Source organism: Astatotilapia calliptera, chromosome 19 (genome assembly GCF_964374335.1).
Source record: "Astatotilapia calliptera chromosome 19, fAstCal68.1, whole genome shotgun sequence".
Taxonomy (NCBI): Eukaryota; Metazoa; Chordata; class Actinopteri; order Cichliformes; family Cichlidae; genus Astatotilapia; species Astatotilapia calliptera.
Window position 1 is genome coordinate 2744814 of NC_137440.1, and position 17566 is coordinate 2762379.

The window sequence follows — 17566 nt, forward strand, 5'->3', positions numbered from 1 at the left end:
TTGCATCCCAAGAACACCATACCTACTGTGAAGCATGGGGGTGGAAACATCATGCTATGGGGCTGTTTTTCTGCCAAGGGGACAGGACGACTGATCCGTGTTAAGGACAGAATGAATGGGGCCATGTATCGTGAGATTTTGAGCCAAAACCTCCTTCCATCAGTGAGAACTTTGAAGATGAAACGAGGCTGGGTCTTCCAACATGACGATGATCCAAAACACATCGCCCGGGCAACAAAGGAGTGGCTCCGTAAGAAGCATTTGAAAGTCCTGGAGTGGCCTAGCCAGTCTCCAGACCTCAACCCCAAGTATTGAGTTGTATTTTTGTTATTGACCAAATACTTATTTTCCACCCTGATTTACCAATAAATTCTTTACAAATCCTACCATGTGGATTCATGGATTTTTTTTTTTCACATTCCGTCTCTCACAGTTGAAGTGTACCTCTGGTGCAAATTACTGACCTCTGTCATCATTTTAGGTGGGGGAACTTGCACAATCGGTGGCTGACTAAATACTTTTTTGCCCCACTGTACATGGAACACCATAACCAAGTGGCCGGCATAGTGTACAGAAACATCTGTGCCGAGTATAACCTGGAAGTCCCAAGGTCAAAATGGGAGATGCCCCCAAGGGTGGTGGAGAATGACCGAGCTAAGATCCTGTGGGACTTCCAGATACAGATGGACAAAATGGTGATGGCTAACCAACCGGACATAGTGGTGGTAGACAAACAGAAGAAGACGGGCGTAGTGATCGATGTAGCAGTTCCGAATGACAGCAACATCAGGAAGAAGGAACACGAGAAGCTGGAGAAATACCAAGGGCTCAGGGAAGAGCTCGAGAGGATGTGGAGGGTGAAGGTAACGGTGGTCCCCATGGTAATCGGAGCACTAGGTGCGGTGACTCCCAAGCTAGGCGAGTGGCTCCAGCAGATCCCGGGAATAACATCGGAGATCTCTGTCCAGAAGAGCGCAGTCCTGGGAACAGCTAAGATGCTGCGCAGGACCCTCAAGCTCCCAGGCCTCTGGTCGAGGACCCGAGCTTGAAGGATAAACCGCCCGCAGGGGCGTGCTGGGTGTTTTTTTTTTTTTTTTTGGTTTTTTTTTGTTATAATAAAAATAAATTCCCCACTCGCCCCTGTGGGCGGTCAATATATACAATATAGATAGATAGTTTTTATGTCTTGGAGCAAAGCGTGAAGTTTTTGCAAATGACCATATAGAACCCCTTAGAAACCTTCAGTCTAACCATGATTTTTTTTACAGAAAAAACTCCTCACTGCTTTGCTGCAAACGAGCACAGCCATATGTACGGAGTCACTGATTGTAACAAGAACCTGAAGTGGATATGCAATGATTCTACTCTTGTTCATATCAAAGTGTTGTTCAAGTTGTTTCTCAAAACGTCACCAACCTACAGCTGGTAAAGTTCCTCTTCAGCAGAAAGTGTCTACTAAAACTGCCTGCTGTTGTTCTTTTCAGACCCAGAACTAGTCATGACTCTACCGGAGCAGCAGGAGTTCACAGACAACCTGGATTCAGCCAAGTCCTGGATGACAGCCATCCAAGAGAGGCTGAAGGCCAATGACAACACGCAGGGCCCCCGTCAGGCTCTGGAGGCCAGACTTAGGGAGACAGAGGTGGGTTGGTAAAATTAATCTTGACCCTTCCCTTCTGACCCATGCTGTGTTGTTATACATCTGACCAGTTTCAGACAGGGTCTAACTTGAGGAGACATAACCCGGTGGAAAGCAGCTATTTGATCTCAAGGACTGCTGGAATTACATCATGCCAGCCATTCGGGAAAACATGAGGCAGGCCAGGGCTGGTGGGGGAAGGAGGTAGCTCAGTAGGTAGAGTGTTTGCCCCGAAGGGTTGGGGGTTCAAATCCACCGAACGGCTACCCTGACGTACCCCCGAGCAAAGTACCGTCCCTACACACTGCTCCCCGGGCACTGGATTTTTGGCTTCCCACTGCTTCACTGAGTGAATGGATTAAATGCAGAGGAGTAATTTTCCTACGGGGATTAATAAAGTACACATACACATCGGTTAGTTGAACTTTCAAAATAATCAAAGATGGTGTTGTTTTCTCAGATGAGTAAATAAAAAATTACAGGTCACCAAATATTGTTTCACAAAGGGCTAAAAGGGAATGCCACAATTTAGACAGAAACAAAATACTTGTCTAATTAACCTACTAATGCCGACCTTGTTCTAATTTTTGTGAGGAGAAAGGTTGGAGGTGAGGATAAGCATAATCAGATCTGAAGATGCACTTATCTAAATCCTCCCTAATCTATAATCTAACACGGCAAAAATGAGCAGAGAAAAAGCCAAAAAATACAAAACAGTTTTGCAAGTTCACAATTTGGGCAGCTGTCAATGTCCTATGGCGTCTCTGCTGGACTACTCTGAACTGCTCGTGTTGCAGAAGAAAAAGGTAAAACCCCATATCTCTTTTTCACATAACTTTCAATACCTGCGATATCTAATCACCGGATGTCCAACCACACCTTATCATACACTCTGTGACTAAAAAACAAAACAAAAAAAAAAACATACCCCAAATCACAGAAAGTTGGGACGGTGTGTTAAATTAAAATCAAACTGAAAACAGTACTTTGTTAAATTATCTTTTACCTGTATTACATTGAAAACAATACAACAGCGCATTATTTAATGTGTTCCTCATGAATTTTATGGGGTTTGTTTGTTTGTTTTCAAAATTAACATGTATTCAAATTTTGGTTCTTGGGACACAAAAAAGGTTCGAACAGTAAAGCATTTACCAGTTACCATAACACTTAAAAGACGTTTAGGGACTACAGACACCAAGTGATGAAGTCTTTCAGGTGTAATTTTGTCCCATTCTTTCTGCAAACAAGTCTTAAGGGCAACTTGTTGCTGGTAACCTTCTAGGTTACCATTTTCTTCTTTGGTCTGGAGTACACGGCGTCCATTTCTCCCCAAAAATACTTGAAATACAGAAATTCGTTTGAACACGTTTCTACTGTGTGATGGTCCATCCTTTTGGCACAGAACAGTTTTAACTGGCATTTGTGGACAAAGCTACGTATTGTGGTACTTGACAAAGCTTTGCCAAAGTAGTCCTGTGCCCATGTGGTAATATCGTTTATAGATGAATGACGATTCTTGATGCAGTGCCGCCTGAGGGATCAGAGATCACGGTTGTTCATATTGGGCTTGCGCCCTTATCATTTACGCACTGAAATTCCTTCAGATTCCTTGAATCCTTTAAGAATGTTATACACAATCTTTCTTTGAGGAACATTGTTTTTAAACATTTTAATAATTCCTTTACCTATTTGTTGGCAGACAGGCGATCCTCGACACATCATTGCTCCTAAAGGAATAGACCTTTCTTGGATGCTGCTTTTGTACCAAATCATAATTACAATCATCTGTTGACATCACATCCTTATTTCAATTCAATTCGATTCAATTTTATTTATATAGCGCCAAATCACAACAAAAGTCGCCTCAAGGCGCTTCATAGATACAGAGAAAAACCCAACAATCATATGACCCCCTATGAGCAGCACTTTGGCGACAGTGGAAAGGAAAAACTCCCTTTTAACAGGAAGAAACCTCCAGCAGAACCAGGCTCAGGGAGGGGCGGGGCCATCTGCTGTGATTGGTTGGGGTGAGAGAAGGAAGACAGGATAAAGACATGCTGTGGAAGAGAACCAGAGATTAATAACAGATATGATTCAATGCAGAGAGGTCTGTTAACACATAGTGAGTGAGAAAGGTGACTGGAAAGGAAAAACTCAATCCATCATGGGAATCCCCCGGCAGCCTACGTCTATTGCAGCATAACTAAGGGAGGATTCAGGGTCACCTGGTCCAGCCCTAACTATATGCTTTAGCAAAAAGGAAAGTTTTAAGCCTAATCTTGAAAATAGAGATAGTGTCTGTCTCCTGAATCCAAACTGGAAGCTGGTTCCACAGAAGAGGGGCCTGAAAACTGAAGGCTCTGCCTCCCATTCTACTTTTAAATACTCTAGGAACAACAAGTAGGCCTGCACAGCGAGAGCAAAGTGCTCTAATAGGGTGATATGGTACTACAAGGTCATTAAGATAAGATGGGGCCTGATTATTTAAGACCTTGTATGTGAGGAGCAGGATTTTGAATTCAACTCTGGACTTAACAGGAAGCCAATGAAGGGAAGCCAAAACAGGAGAAATATGCTCTCTCTTTCTGGTCTCTGTCAGGACTGTTGCTGCAGCATTTTGGATTAGCTGAAGGCTTTTCAGTGAGTTTTTTGGACATCCTGATAATAATGAATTACAGTCATCCAGCCTAGAAGTAATAAATGCATGAACTAGTTTTTCAGCGTCACTCTGAGACAGGATATTTCTAATTTTAGAGATGTTGCGCAAATGGAAGAACGCAGTCTTACATATCTGTTTAATATGTGCATTGAAGTACATGTCCTGGTCAAAAATGACTCCAAGGTTCCTCACAGCGTTACTGGAGGCCAAGGTAATGCCATCCAGAGTAAGAATCTGGTTAGATACCATATTTCTAAGCTTTTCAGGGCCGAGTACAATAACCTCAGTTTTATCTGAATTAAGAAGCAGAAAGTTAGCGGCCATCCAGGTCTTTATGTCTTTAAGACATTCCTGCAGTCTAACTCATTGGTGTGTGTTATCTGGCTTCATGGACAGATAGAGCTGGGTGTCATCAGCATAGCAGTGAAAATGTATGCTATGTCTTCTAATGATACTGCCTAAGGGTAGCATGTATAATGTAAACAGAATTGGTCCTAGCACTGAACCCTGTGGAACTCCATAATTAACCTCAGTGTGTGAAGAGGACTCTCCATTTACATGCACAAACTGGAGTCTATTAGATAGATATGATACAAGCCACTGCAGTGCAGTACCTGTAATACCTACAGCATGTTCTAATCGCTCTAATAGGATATTATGGTCGACAGTATCGAACGCTGCACTGAGGTCTAGCAGGACAAGCACAGAGATGAGTCCACTGTCAGAGGCCATAAGAAGATCATTTGTAACCTTCACTAAAGCTGTTTCTGTGCTGTGCTGAGCTCTGAAACCTGACTGAAACTCTTCAAATAAACCTCTGCAGATGATCTGTTAGCTGTTTGACAACTACTCTTTCAAGGATGTTTGATATAAAGGAAGGTTGGAGATTGGCCTATAATTAGCTAAGACTGCTGGGTCTAGAGATGCTTTTTGAGTAAAGGTTTAACTACAGCCAGCTTGAAGGCCTGTGGTACATAGCCAATCATTAGAGATAGGTTGATCATATTTAAGATCGAAGAATTAATTAATGGCAGGACTTCTTTGAGCAGTTTTGTAGGAATGGGGTCTAAAAGACACGTTGATGGTTTGGAGGAAGTAATTATTGAAGTTAACTCAGAAAGATCAATTAGAGAAAAAGAGTCTAACGTAACATATTTAACCAATTTACCTGATTACTAGCCCTAAATTGCTCCTGCCCCAACACTTTTTGGAATATGTTGCAGGTCTGAACTACAGAAAATTATGTATGTTTACAAATGAAATGAAGGTGTCCAGACAAAACCTGAAATATTTTGTGTTCATATTGTCTGCAATGAAATAGAAGTCAAAGTAAATTTAGAAATCACTACTTTCTTTTTTTATTTGTGTTTTCCATACTGGCCCAACTTTTTCTGATTTGGGTTTGTACATGATTCAAAAAAAGTTTAAACATTAAAATTTATTTTGTTTTCATGTTATACTTAACAAATTCCATTACATATGAACATACTTCACTTCATGTTTTATTTAGCTCAGGCAATTTTGTTAAAATGAGATTTATCCACAGTTCATTCTCTCTCTCTCAATTCCACCTTTCTCGACAACAGAAGATCCGCCAGTCAGAGGAAGAAGGCCGTGTGAAGATGGACATGGTGCTGGTGGCTGCTGAGCAGCTTCTGCAGAATGGAAATGAAGAGCTCAGGAACCACACCCATACTCAGCTCAAAGACCTGAAAGGCCTCTGGGAAGAGACCTGCACCTACATCACCCACTGTCACAGGTGGTCATCTACACTGTTCAGGAGTGCAGGATGTGTGGTAATGTGTAGCATTACTGGTTGGTTTGGCCTGAGGGCAGCCTTTACTTCATGTTCTGTTTTTGAATTGCCTTACCGTATAAGCTCAGCTTAGTGGGTCTAAACTAGAGAAAAAGGCTCTTACTTGGTGTTGCCTCTCTCTGCGTTAGAGTATCACTTCCTGTTACAACACACAGTGATGTTTTCGTGTAGCTTGAAAAAATCTCATAATTCTGACATTTCTCAGAAAATTCTGGATGGGAGTAGATACAAAAAATGACGGCCTCAACTTGGCATTCAATCTATTATTAGCAGAGGAGGTGAAAGTACGCCTCTTCTACTTAAGTAGAAGTACAGATACTTAGAGCTGCACAATTAATCGTTAGAAAATCGCGATCTGAATTCATACTTATGTGCGATCTCATTTCCAAATGACAACGATTTAAAGAAAAAAGATGACGACGATTGTACCGCATTTTGATCCGGGACGTACTCTGCATGAAAACAAGCGCTCACTCTTCCTGCTCAACAAATGACAAGGGCGGAGCCTTATACCACGTGATACAGAAGCTGGCTGCTAAAATTAGCAGGGAGAAAACAACGGAGAGCACGTCAGGGATGACGAGAAAGTGACAGGAGAAAATCCGTCCCGGTCAACCACCCAAACATCAATAACGGGAACCTTATACAGCGCTTCCCTATACCCGTCGACCTCTCGCAGGCACAAAGAAATCACGGAGGCCATCACTTATCACCTGACCAAAGATATGGCTCCCATCAACACTGTGCAAAATGAGGGATTTAGGAAAACGATCAACACCCTAGACAAACGCTACACAGTGCTGTCCCGCAACTATTTTTCTATTGTTGCACTACCTGCTCTATACACGCAGCGTCGAGCAACGGTGGAGACGGGATTTCAAGCAGTACAACATTTTGCGGCAACAACAAAACGTGAGACATTTGTTGTTTTTATGTTTATTTATTGTTTTTATGTTCAGTCTCTTATGTTCAGACTGTTACAAAGTTGATGTGCAATAAATATTTATACTGGAAAAGAAAATCGTGATTCTCATTTTATGCAAAATCGTGCAGCCCTACAGATACTAGTGTTAACAGTTGAACCAGTACTTAAACTTATTTACTCAAGTAAAAGTAAAAAAGAAGTACAGGCTTTGAAATGTACTTAAAGAAAGTTTCTACCAGCTTTCTGTGCAAAGCTAACTGAGCCGTGTGCTATATTAATGCAATAATAAAATAATATTAGAAAATGGGAATACAAACTTTAATATAATTTTTAATTCTAACAGTACTCAGCTTGAATCAGAAAGAAGAAGAAGAAGCAACATTTTTAAACTTGATTTTCTTATGCCTACATTAGTGTGACTGCCTCTAAACAGGAAAATGAGCACAGTCAGGAGTTGAAGTGGGATTCAGCTGCTGAGGGAACCCTAAAATCAGTTGTAGTAGCATAGTGTGGGGAAGAATCACAACTCACAATAATTTTTATTGAGAGCTCTGTTAGAGTTTCTTGGTCTACAGGCTGTGATCAGCTGATCTGGGCTACTGCTGTCACACACTGCTCCTTGTGGATTTGCACAACTAAATTCAGAAAGATGTAAGCAGACATGTCATGAGTTGTCCTCGCTGATTTCCATCCTTTTCATTGACAGTATACTGTATTTTTCTAGATGGTATGTAGTTGGTATGAAGGTGGAATTCAGTCAAAATGAATCTCAGCATCATCAGCTTAAATTTACATTAATCTCTGCTACACTCGATGTAACCTAACTCTGACCATGGCCACACCCACTGTGTATCAGTCACACACTGTTCTTGAATTTAAATGCATCACAGTACACCAAACTAACCTAAAGAATATTTTCATGCAGTCTTTAAATGCCACAGTTAGTCTACCTCTAACGTTCAATTTACAGCATGTTTCATAATATAAAAAAACATGTTAGGTGCACAGACCTCTGATTTGAAAACATAAGGACTTGCATGTAAGCTTTAAATTTCCAGTTTATCAAACCCCACTGAGCAGTCCTTACCTTTAAATCTAACCTCTCCTTCCTGTCCTGTCTTTCTTATCTTTCTCCATCTCTGATGGAAAGTTATCTCTTTCTTTTCTCTCCCTGTCAAATACAGCAGCTGGACCTTTAGCTGCAACACACTGAGACAAACTCTGCACAAGCAGTTTTTGTGTTTGCTGATTTTTGAGCTGATAGAAATGTTGCATTTCAAATTACCTGTCACTTAAAAAAATCACTCCCTTTAAGTCCCCTCCTCTTCTGTAGGGCTGGCTAGGTGCCATAGTACCGCAACTGCAACTTACGGACACCTGCTGTTGTTCTGGTGTCGTGCAAGAAAACAAAACAAACAAACAATCAAAGTAAACAAGCAACTTTAAACCCTAACTATTGCACACGCCATCTCTTTTTATGTGACATCTCTTTTAGATATTTTCTGGCAAAGTCTAATCTGGTCTTTCTGTGCTTGTGTGTAACCGGTGGTTTGTACCTTACTGTAAACCCTTGTTATGTTCAGGGTGGGCCATTTATATGGATACACCGTAATAACATGGGAATGGTTGGTGATAATAAAGTCCTGTTTGTGGCACATTAGTATATGTGAGGGGGCAAACTCCTCAAGATGGGTGGTGGCCATGGTGGCCATTTAGGAGTCGGCACGTGAGGAGCAGATCGAAATTGTGTTGATATTTGGTGAACACAGTAACCGGGTCATTGCAGCAGATTTCAATGCAAGACACCCTACGAGACCACCCATCTCCCATGCTACAGTTAGCAAACTGATTGCTAAGTTTCGTGAAACTGGTTCAGTGTTGGATTTGCCAAAATGTGGACACATCAGTGGCTGTCCTAGCTTCATTCAGCAAGAGCCCACAGCGTAGCACTCGCCGCATGTCCCTGGAGAGTGGCATTAGTCGAACATCCCTTCAGCGGATATTAGCTACTCACAAATGGCACCCTTACAAACTCCAGCTACTGCAGCATCTTATCGAGGATGACCCAGATCGGCGCACAGAATTTGCAGAATGGGCAAAACAAAAATTGGAACAGGACCCTCAGTTCACGCAGAAGATTTTGTTCAGTGGTGAGGCAAACTTTTATGTGAATGGTGAAGTTAACAAACAAAACCACCGCTATTGGTCTGACACTAACCCACATTGGATGGATCCCTCCAAGACTGTTGGAACAACAAAAGTGATGGTTTGTTGTGGTATATGGGGCACAACGATAGTGGGTCCATTCTTCATCAATGGAAACCTCAAGGCCACTGGATATTTGAAATTGCTACATGATGATGTGTTTCCTTCTTTGTGCACTGAAGCTGGCACGTTCCCTGAGTTTTTCCAGCAAGATGGTGCACCACCACATTATGGGTGCCAGGTCCGAGCATTCCTAGATGAACAGTTTCCTGGAAAGTGGATTGGTCATCGTGGGCCAGTTGAATGGCCCACAAGGTCTCCCGATCTGACCCCCTTAGACTTTTATCTTTGGGGTCATCTGAAGGCAATTGTCTATGGTGTGAAGATACGAGATGTGCAGCACCTGAAACTACGGATACTGGATGCCTGTGCTGGCATAAATCCTGCGGTGTTGCTATCAGTGTGTGCAGAGTGGGAGAAGAGGGTTGCATTGACAATCCAACACAATGGGCAGCACATTGAACACACAGTGGTCAGAAACTTGTAAATAACTCATGAAAGAATAAAGTTACGTTGAAACCAAGCACACCATTGTTTTTCTTGTGACATTACCAATAAGTTTGATGTGTCACATGGTCCTCTTCCTATTGGAAAAAAACCAAAGTTGTATCCAAGATGGCCGACTTCTAAATGGCCACCATGGCCACCACCCATCTTGAGGAGTTTGCCCCCTCACATATACTAATGTGCCACAAACAGGACTTTAATATCACCAACCATTCCCATGTTATTACGGTGTATCCATAGAAATGGCCCACCCTGTACATTGACATCATGAAGACAACTCCTGATTCTTACAAGCATCCTGAGTTTGCCTTCGAAGGTTTTTTCATAAACAAGTAAAGAATTCTGCAGTTATGTCGTAGTTGAACATAATGTACAGCACTTGTCACACACTGCTGCTTGAAGCTGTGTTAAAACAATGCAGATGTCTAGCATGTATGTGTTAAACCTCTGTATTTTCAGTTTAATTGTTAGACCTTCATGGTTTGTGATTGTTCATATGCGGCCAAAAGCCCCTTGATATGCATAAATGCCCTCATGGCTGGATTAGGAACCCTTTATTGACTTACAATGTTGGGGTATGTGATGGAGGGGGAGGATAACACGTGCTGGTCGAAATTCATGTATGGCCCTCAGATGGTTTCCTGAAATAACCAGCAAACAAATAAATAAATGTAGCAAATAAGCGAGAAGGTAAATAAAATCCAGTTTCAGGAAGCTAAAAATGTCTTTTTAAAGGCAACAAACTTTGACAGCAGCCCATGTCTAGTTGTAGAAACAAATGTGCTTTGTTAGACCTATCACTTTTAATTAAAAACGTATTAAATAGGACTTACTGAAACAATGGACCTGACACAAATTGTCTCTTTCTTGTTTTTACCTTAAAAACAGTCGCATAGAGTGGGTGTGGCTGCACTGGGGTGAGTACCTGGAGGCCTACAAAGAGTTTGAGCTGTGGTTGACAAAGCAGCAACGAAGCCATGATGTCGAGCTAGAAGCGCAGCTGGGAGCGAAAGAGAAGCTTTGGCAGGTCGATCAGCAGAGGGTGGTGGTGAGTGATATCAAAGGCCAGGCGGTGCTACTGGAGAGGCTGCTGGATGAGGCAGCTGCACTGCACAACAGAACCCAGGACCCCAGTGTGGATCCTCAGGCCCAGGAGAGACTGCAGGAAGCGTACAATCATGTCAGAGACAGAGCTGAGGTGAGGCACTTACTTGACCTGGTTCTTATGAAAAGTGTAAGGTGGCCGCTCTGTAGGCAAAGTTCAGAAGTCACAGTGCAGTTTGTCGTTGAGTCTATTTTTTCTTTTCTTTTTTAAAACCATTTCCTTTCTTGACTGTTAGTTGGGACCAGGAAGCAGAGTCGTAGCCTTACTGAGCGTCAGCTCCCAAACCAACAAAAACAAAGCAAAAATCATTTAAATTTTTTTTTAAAAACACAGAAAGAACAGTGTAGTATCCACAACTGCACAAAAGAGTAAACAAATGAAATGTGGATTTTTAAACATTAGGTGTCTGTCACTACATGAATTAATAATTGACCAAAAAATCGATTTATTCTGCCTTATAGAAACTTGGTTACAGGAGGATGATTGTGTTAGTTTAAATGAATCAACACCCCAGAGTCATAATAATTGTCATAATCTTCAAAGCACAGACTGAGGAGTGGGTGTGGACTGATGGACAGAGCTGATTTAGTAGCATGCCTACACTATATTAAACAATTGTTTTAATGTTGTGGTTGATTGGTGGACGTAAAAGTAAAGCCTCCAGTGCAGTCCAGTTCCTCTGCATCAGGAAGCATGGAGCTTGAGAAACACCTACAGATGTAGTCGTCCTGAGCTGAAATGATGACAACCACTTCACGCACAAATTCAAACACCTACACACAGACTACTGGTGGGTCAAATAGTTGGTCAAACATTTGAAATATTCTCAAGGGACATGACTGTGTGAAGGGTGCAGTCTGGATGAATATGTCAATGAAGGTATGTGGTGATATTTATTCTGTGCACCTGTAATCTGATCCAGGGACTGCAAGTTTACTGACTGAATAATTTACCTTACTAGTGAAGACAACGTTGGATTAGTCAGTAAGAGCAAACACATGCAGGCTGTTGTGCTGTTCCCTGAGTCACACAGTGTTCTTCCTCTTTCCCTTTTCAAATAGCTCTTTAAAATGTCAGTCGCATTTTCCCACACACTGCTTTTATAAGCTGAACAGATCAGTCTGCTTGCAGTGCTGTATTTTTAACTACAAATGGGAAACGTCTGATTTAAATAAAAGTGTTTTTTATTTTATTTGTTTTTCTAATGAGATTATATTCCCTGGAAGCCTCTCTTACTTGGAAACGCTTGTTAGTATTTTTCTTCTCTTTTATTTTTCAGCAGAAGGTCTCGCAGAAGAATACAAATTCATATTCAGGTTTCTCACTCAGACATCCAAATGTGGTTTAAGATGTTCGTTTGTTTTGAACAGTGCAATGCTAAAAATTACCTAGAGATATATCTCCCGCTGTGCTAGGAACGTCTTTCACTGCTTCAGAAGATCTGCGAGGAACACCAGACATACCAAGGTTGTGTTCAGAGGTTCCAGTCCTGGCTGCTGTCAAAAACCAAGGAACTGACTGAAGTGATGGGGAGGAATGACATAGCTGAGGAAAAGCTCAAAGCATTAAAAGTGAGACCCTGAAACTGAACTGATTTCCTAACTGATTGTGCATGTCTAGAGCAATTCTGCTGCTATGTTTACCTTAGATTAGAGGTAACTTAGATTAGATTTTAGATTGTTGTTCCAGATGAGAGCTGGTTGCTGGTTCAATCACTCTGTAAAATTAGGCTTTTACAGAATGATTCAAAGCTTCTGGCCTGAAAAAGGTCAAGAGGTGCACATTTTTGAATGTGAGGTCTGAAAATTTGAGTTACCTTGGTAGGTTGTCGTATATCTTTGCACCAGCCATCATGCAATGTTTTGTCTCTTACCTTTTTCAGGCTCTGGATGACAGTGTGGCCTGTGAGGAGAAGGCCCTGCTGGATATTGAAGGCATGGTGGAAAGCCTCAGGCCCAACACCTCTCCTGCGGGAGTGGAAGAAGTGGTTGAAGAGGCAGAGGAACTGAGGCTGGGCTGGCAGCGACTGAGGGAGGGTCTTTGCAAGGCAGATGAAGGCCTCCGCTCCAGCCTGGATACTCACAGTCAGTACATGACCCGGTGCCAGCGGCTGGGAGACGATATCGGCCGCCTCAGAGAGCTGTTCAAAGGGCTGGACCAGGAACTGGAGGAGACCCAGGACTGCAGGGATCGCATTGACCACACTGAAGAGCAAATGGTTGGCCAGTGGACAAAATACACGGTAGGGTTATTAACCATATCAGCAGTGTTATAGTGTAAAGGGTAGTGGAGATGTAGATAAATACAGGAAAGTCCTACCTCTCCTTTTCCTGCCGTTTCTGTAACCAAGTTACTGTGGTTCTTTTAATGTGCTGATGATCCATTTGTATACTGTCTGGGATGTCCTGATGTAAACAATAAAAAGAAAGCTCAGTTTAGGTTCCAGTTTAAGTGGCCAGTGTATGATTGAGGGTAACAGATGTTGCCCAGAGCAGTGTACAAACCTACACATTGGGTCATAAAAAATGAAAAATGTGTTTGTTACATACATATTGAGTTATAATTGCCATGTTTATGGTTAGCTGCCTCATTGTTAGCTTTTGCTTTGTATCCCAGACTTTGAGTAGGTCAGAGGGTACTTTAACAGCCATCCAAGTATATCTGATGAATCACTTCAGACTGTTTTTGTTTTTATTTTGTTGTACCTGTCTGAGAGAACAGTATCATTCTGAAACAGACAGTCACTGCTTACCAACTAGCTGTAACTTAGCCCCTCCCTAGCGTCTTGTGTTTTAACATTCCAGGTTGCTGTTGTTGTAGTCCCTTTGACTGTTCAGCTGCTTTTCCAGAAAGAATCTCAGATGCACTCCAGCTCTGCTTTATACTGGAGTTAGTATTTCTGTTAACCTGTTCATTCTCTTACCTCTTAACCTCAAGAAAACAATTCATGTCTGCGTTTTATCCAGGCTTTATTATTGCAAAAGGCAATTAAGGCAATAGGCATTTTTAAGGCACTAAATGGATTAGCACCTTTCTGAACTTTTAAATAAGTAAACTAAGAACAGAACTTTAACTTCAGCTGGTCAGATGCTTCTGGTTGTTCCGAGAAGCAGACTAAACCAAAGACTAAATCACATCTAGTTGTAGTTTTTAGTTTAGTTAATTATCACATCTTTGCTGAAAGTTGTCATTTGTCAACATTTTGTTAAAAGAAAGTAACACCAGAGTTTAACTGGTTCTTTGTTTGAATGTGCCTTTACTCCCAAATTGTCATGATAGTTAGTCTGATAGTTTTGTTTGTTTTTTTTGGTAGTCCTGAACACAAACAACATGTTTCCAAACAGTACATTGCAAATTTTATTTTATAGACAAGTTTCTCTTTTCACTTAATTTCTTGCCATTTCGAGGTATTCTCCACTGTCTGATATGTTTGTTTGAGACACCGGATTCCTCAGAGAGGTGTGTCAGTCACATTATTAGTTCTATCTGCGTTCCTAGAGACGTAGCCAGATTTATTTTTTGCAGACGAGCTCTGTACCTGTGGAGTGGCTTCTGTTAGGTGTGTCTGGAATGCCAGACGATCTGGGGTATTCATCTGTATAATCGTCTCACCTTGAAGCAATCTTATGAGGGTTTTTTTCTTAAGGTCGGGAGAAAAGATAGTAGGATCAAGTTCATTCCCAGACTCAGGGGAAGGGTGGCAGTCAAGGAGCCATACTTAAGTTAGGGGACTGGTACAAAATCACAGGTATGCCAAATTATATGAAAACTGCATTGGAAATCCATGGTAACAGACCCCAAGATACTTAAACTCCTCCATTTGGGGCATGAACTAGCCCACCCTTTTCCGGCTGAGAACCACGGCCTCAGATTTGCCCCTCCGCGAATCGCTACCTTATCGTGGTGGAGGGGTTTGTGTGTCACAGGGATCCCAGGAGCTATGTTGTCCAGGGGCTTCTGCCCCCTGGTATGGTCTCCCATGGCAAATTGGTCCTGGGTGAGGGACCAGACAAACAGCGATTCAGAAGACCCTTATGAGAAAACCATAGAGGGAACAATTCATCCAGCCCAGGATAGGGTTACCGGGGCCCCGCCCTGGAGCCAGGCCCAGAGATGGTACCCAAGGGTGAGCGTCTGGTAGCCGGCCCTTAGTCCAAGAGGCCCGGCCGGGCAGAGCACGAAAAGGGGACATGGGCCCATCCTCCTGCTGGCCCACCACCTGCAGGCGCCATAGGGATAGGGTGCATTGTGTGTTGGACGGCGGCCAGGAGTGGAGACCGTGGTGGACTTGATCCCTGGCTACCAAGACTGGCAATTGTGATGTTAGTTGGACATCTTTGTAAAATTGATGAAATTATAAATGCAAAAAAGTACCACAAGATCTTCATCAACCACGGCATCTGAATAGTGTCTAATTGGCAGGACTTTATTGTTGAGCATGACTGTGATCCCAAACACAGCAACAAAGAAGAGTTTTTATTAACATCCTGGAGTAATTTTTTTGTGTGTTTTTCAGCAACTGTCACACATGCTTCCTGAGCAAACTCAGCCCGTTCTTTTTTTAGCAAATCTCTCGCGCTGCTCCAGAGTTGATGGTCTTCTGGCATGAGCCTTGGACTTTATTATGGAGGTATTATGTATGCTGCATCCCCTCAGCATAACACTCCTTCCACTGTGGAGGGAGTGTTAAAGTGTTGTTTGGGTTGTATCCCTCTTCTTTCTTTATCCAAGCGTAAACAGTGCCTCATTGTCCAGAGAGAGTTCTAGTTTAGTCTCATCTGACCAAAGGATGCTTCCAGTATGCATAATCTTTCTCCAGGTTGTTCTAAGCATACTTCAGTCTGTTTTGAAAGTGTCTCTTCTGCAGAAGTGGAATTTTTCTTAGTTTGCAGCCTTGGAGTCCATTCCTGTGCAATGCTCTAGGGGTTGTTTTCTTTGATATTACAATTCCCAACTTGGCTAGGTCATTTACTCATGTTAAGGTAAGGTCTGTATACATGTCTCTGATTACTTTTGTTTCTTGCATCTTACCTCTGCCAGGCTTGTTCTGCACTCTGTGGTTTTCTTTGAATTTCTTGATGATAATTCTCACTCCATTTTTGACCCTTGGAAATGTTGTGTTTCCTTTGTGTATCCACAGAGATATAAAGAAATGAGAATGAGTCAAAGCCTTTACATAGTGCTGTTTATTGAACCATATTGCCTGTGTGATACCACACTAGGGACAAGATTTGAAAGTCAAGAGCAACTGCTCGACAAGCAAACACACGAAGCTATCTCTAGAGTTTTCAGAGAATGGTCTTTAAAAGAGAAAATATCCAGTAAGTGGCTGTTCTCTGGGTGAAAATGTCTTGTTGACTTCAGACAAGAATCGCTAGAATCCTTGAAGGCAGTAGAAAACAGCACGTCCAACCTTCATGCAGATAGGCTGCAGCTGTCGAAGACCACACCAGCTGCAACCCCTGTCATCTAAGAACAGGAGGCTGAAGCTACAGTTCACACAGGCTCACCAATATTAGACAGTAAAATATTGGGTAGTCTCATTAAGCTCTAAATCTGCTACAACATTCAGATGATAGTGTCAGAATTTGGTGTAAACAACATGAAACCATTAATGTATCCTGCCTTGTATCAGTAATTCAGGGTACTCAGTCTGTAAGTTGTACGTTTTTAGTATTTTGTATTTCAGCTAGGAGTTAGAACTAGGAAGTGGATGGCCTTTAATTAACCCTGGGATTGATTAGAGTGCAGGATTATATAATAGCTCAGTGAGCGTTGGGGTTGTTAGTTTTTGTGTGAGTTGCTACTTGTACTCCTCTTGTACTGTTTATATTCTGTTGTGTGTTTCAGGGTGTGAGGAATACTTTAGCAGGGGAAGAATCCCAGGTGGAACTGCTCAAGGCTCAGCTCAGGGAGCTCTTCAGGTTCTCAGAGGACTCGCGTCACCTTTCTCATGATGTCTTGGCTGTTGTTAAAGAACATCAAAGGTATGTGCTAGGGAGCTTGTGTTTGTGTTTGTGTGGGAGTTTTTTGAAACCCCAAAACAAAACTAAAAATAAGGCCCCATGATATGGTAAATGGTAAATGGCCTGCATTTGTATAGCGCTTTTCTAGTCCCTAAGGACCCCAAAGCGCTTCACACTACATTCAGTCATTCACCCATTCACACACACATTCACACACTGGCGATGACTAATCATTTAGTAAAATTAATTAATCATTTTACTTTCCTTAGATTACTGTTGTTATCTAAATGAGAATGTTAAAAGTGAAAATGTATGTGCTATAATAAATCTGTTGAAAATATAATATAATAATCTGAAGAATGCACACACTTTATAAATGCGGGTGTGTTACGTTATAAATGCTGTGTTTAGTTATACAGTGGAACCCTGACTTACGAAATTAATTCGTTCCAGAGGGTCTTTGGTAAGTCGAAATTTTCACAAGTCGAAGCACCTTTTTCAAACACATTTGCATGACATACACTACCAGTCAAAAATTAGGACACACCTTCTCATTTAATGTTTTTACTACTTTTCTACATTGTAGATACATACTGAAGGCAAATATAATATATATGAAGCATATATGGAGTTATGTAGCAAAGAAAAAATGGATAAAAACTTTATATATGTCTTATATTT

General features: G+C 41.8%; 1 protein-coding gene across 2 annotated transcripts in view; it reads left to right on the forward strand.

Moving 5' to 3' along the window:
* The window catches only part of syne3 (spectrin repeat containing, nuclear envelope family member 3), a 54634-nt gene that overhangs the window by 6054 nt on the left and 31014 nt on the right, over window positions 1-17566 (forward strand). For both annotated transcript variants that reach the window (XM_026151942.2, XM_026151943.2), the window contains exons 2-7: window positions 1485-1642; window positions 5888-6060; window positions 10703-11012; window positions 12335-12490; window positions 12802-13161; window positions 16770-16906. In XM_026151942.2, the coding sequence (XP_026007727.2) occupies window positions 1499-1642; window positions 5888-6060; window positions 10703-11012; window positions 12335-12490; window positions 12802-13161; window positions 16770-16906 (1280 nt within the window). In that variant the 5' untranslated portion in view covers window positions 1485-1498. The remainder of the gene's footprint in view (window positions 1-1484; window positions 1643-5887; window positions 6061-10702; window positions 11013-12334; window positions 12491-12801; window positions 13162-16769; window positions 16907-17566) is intronic.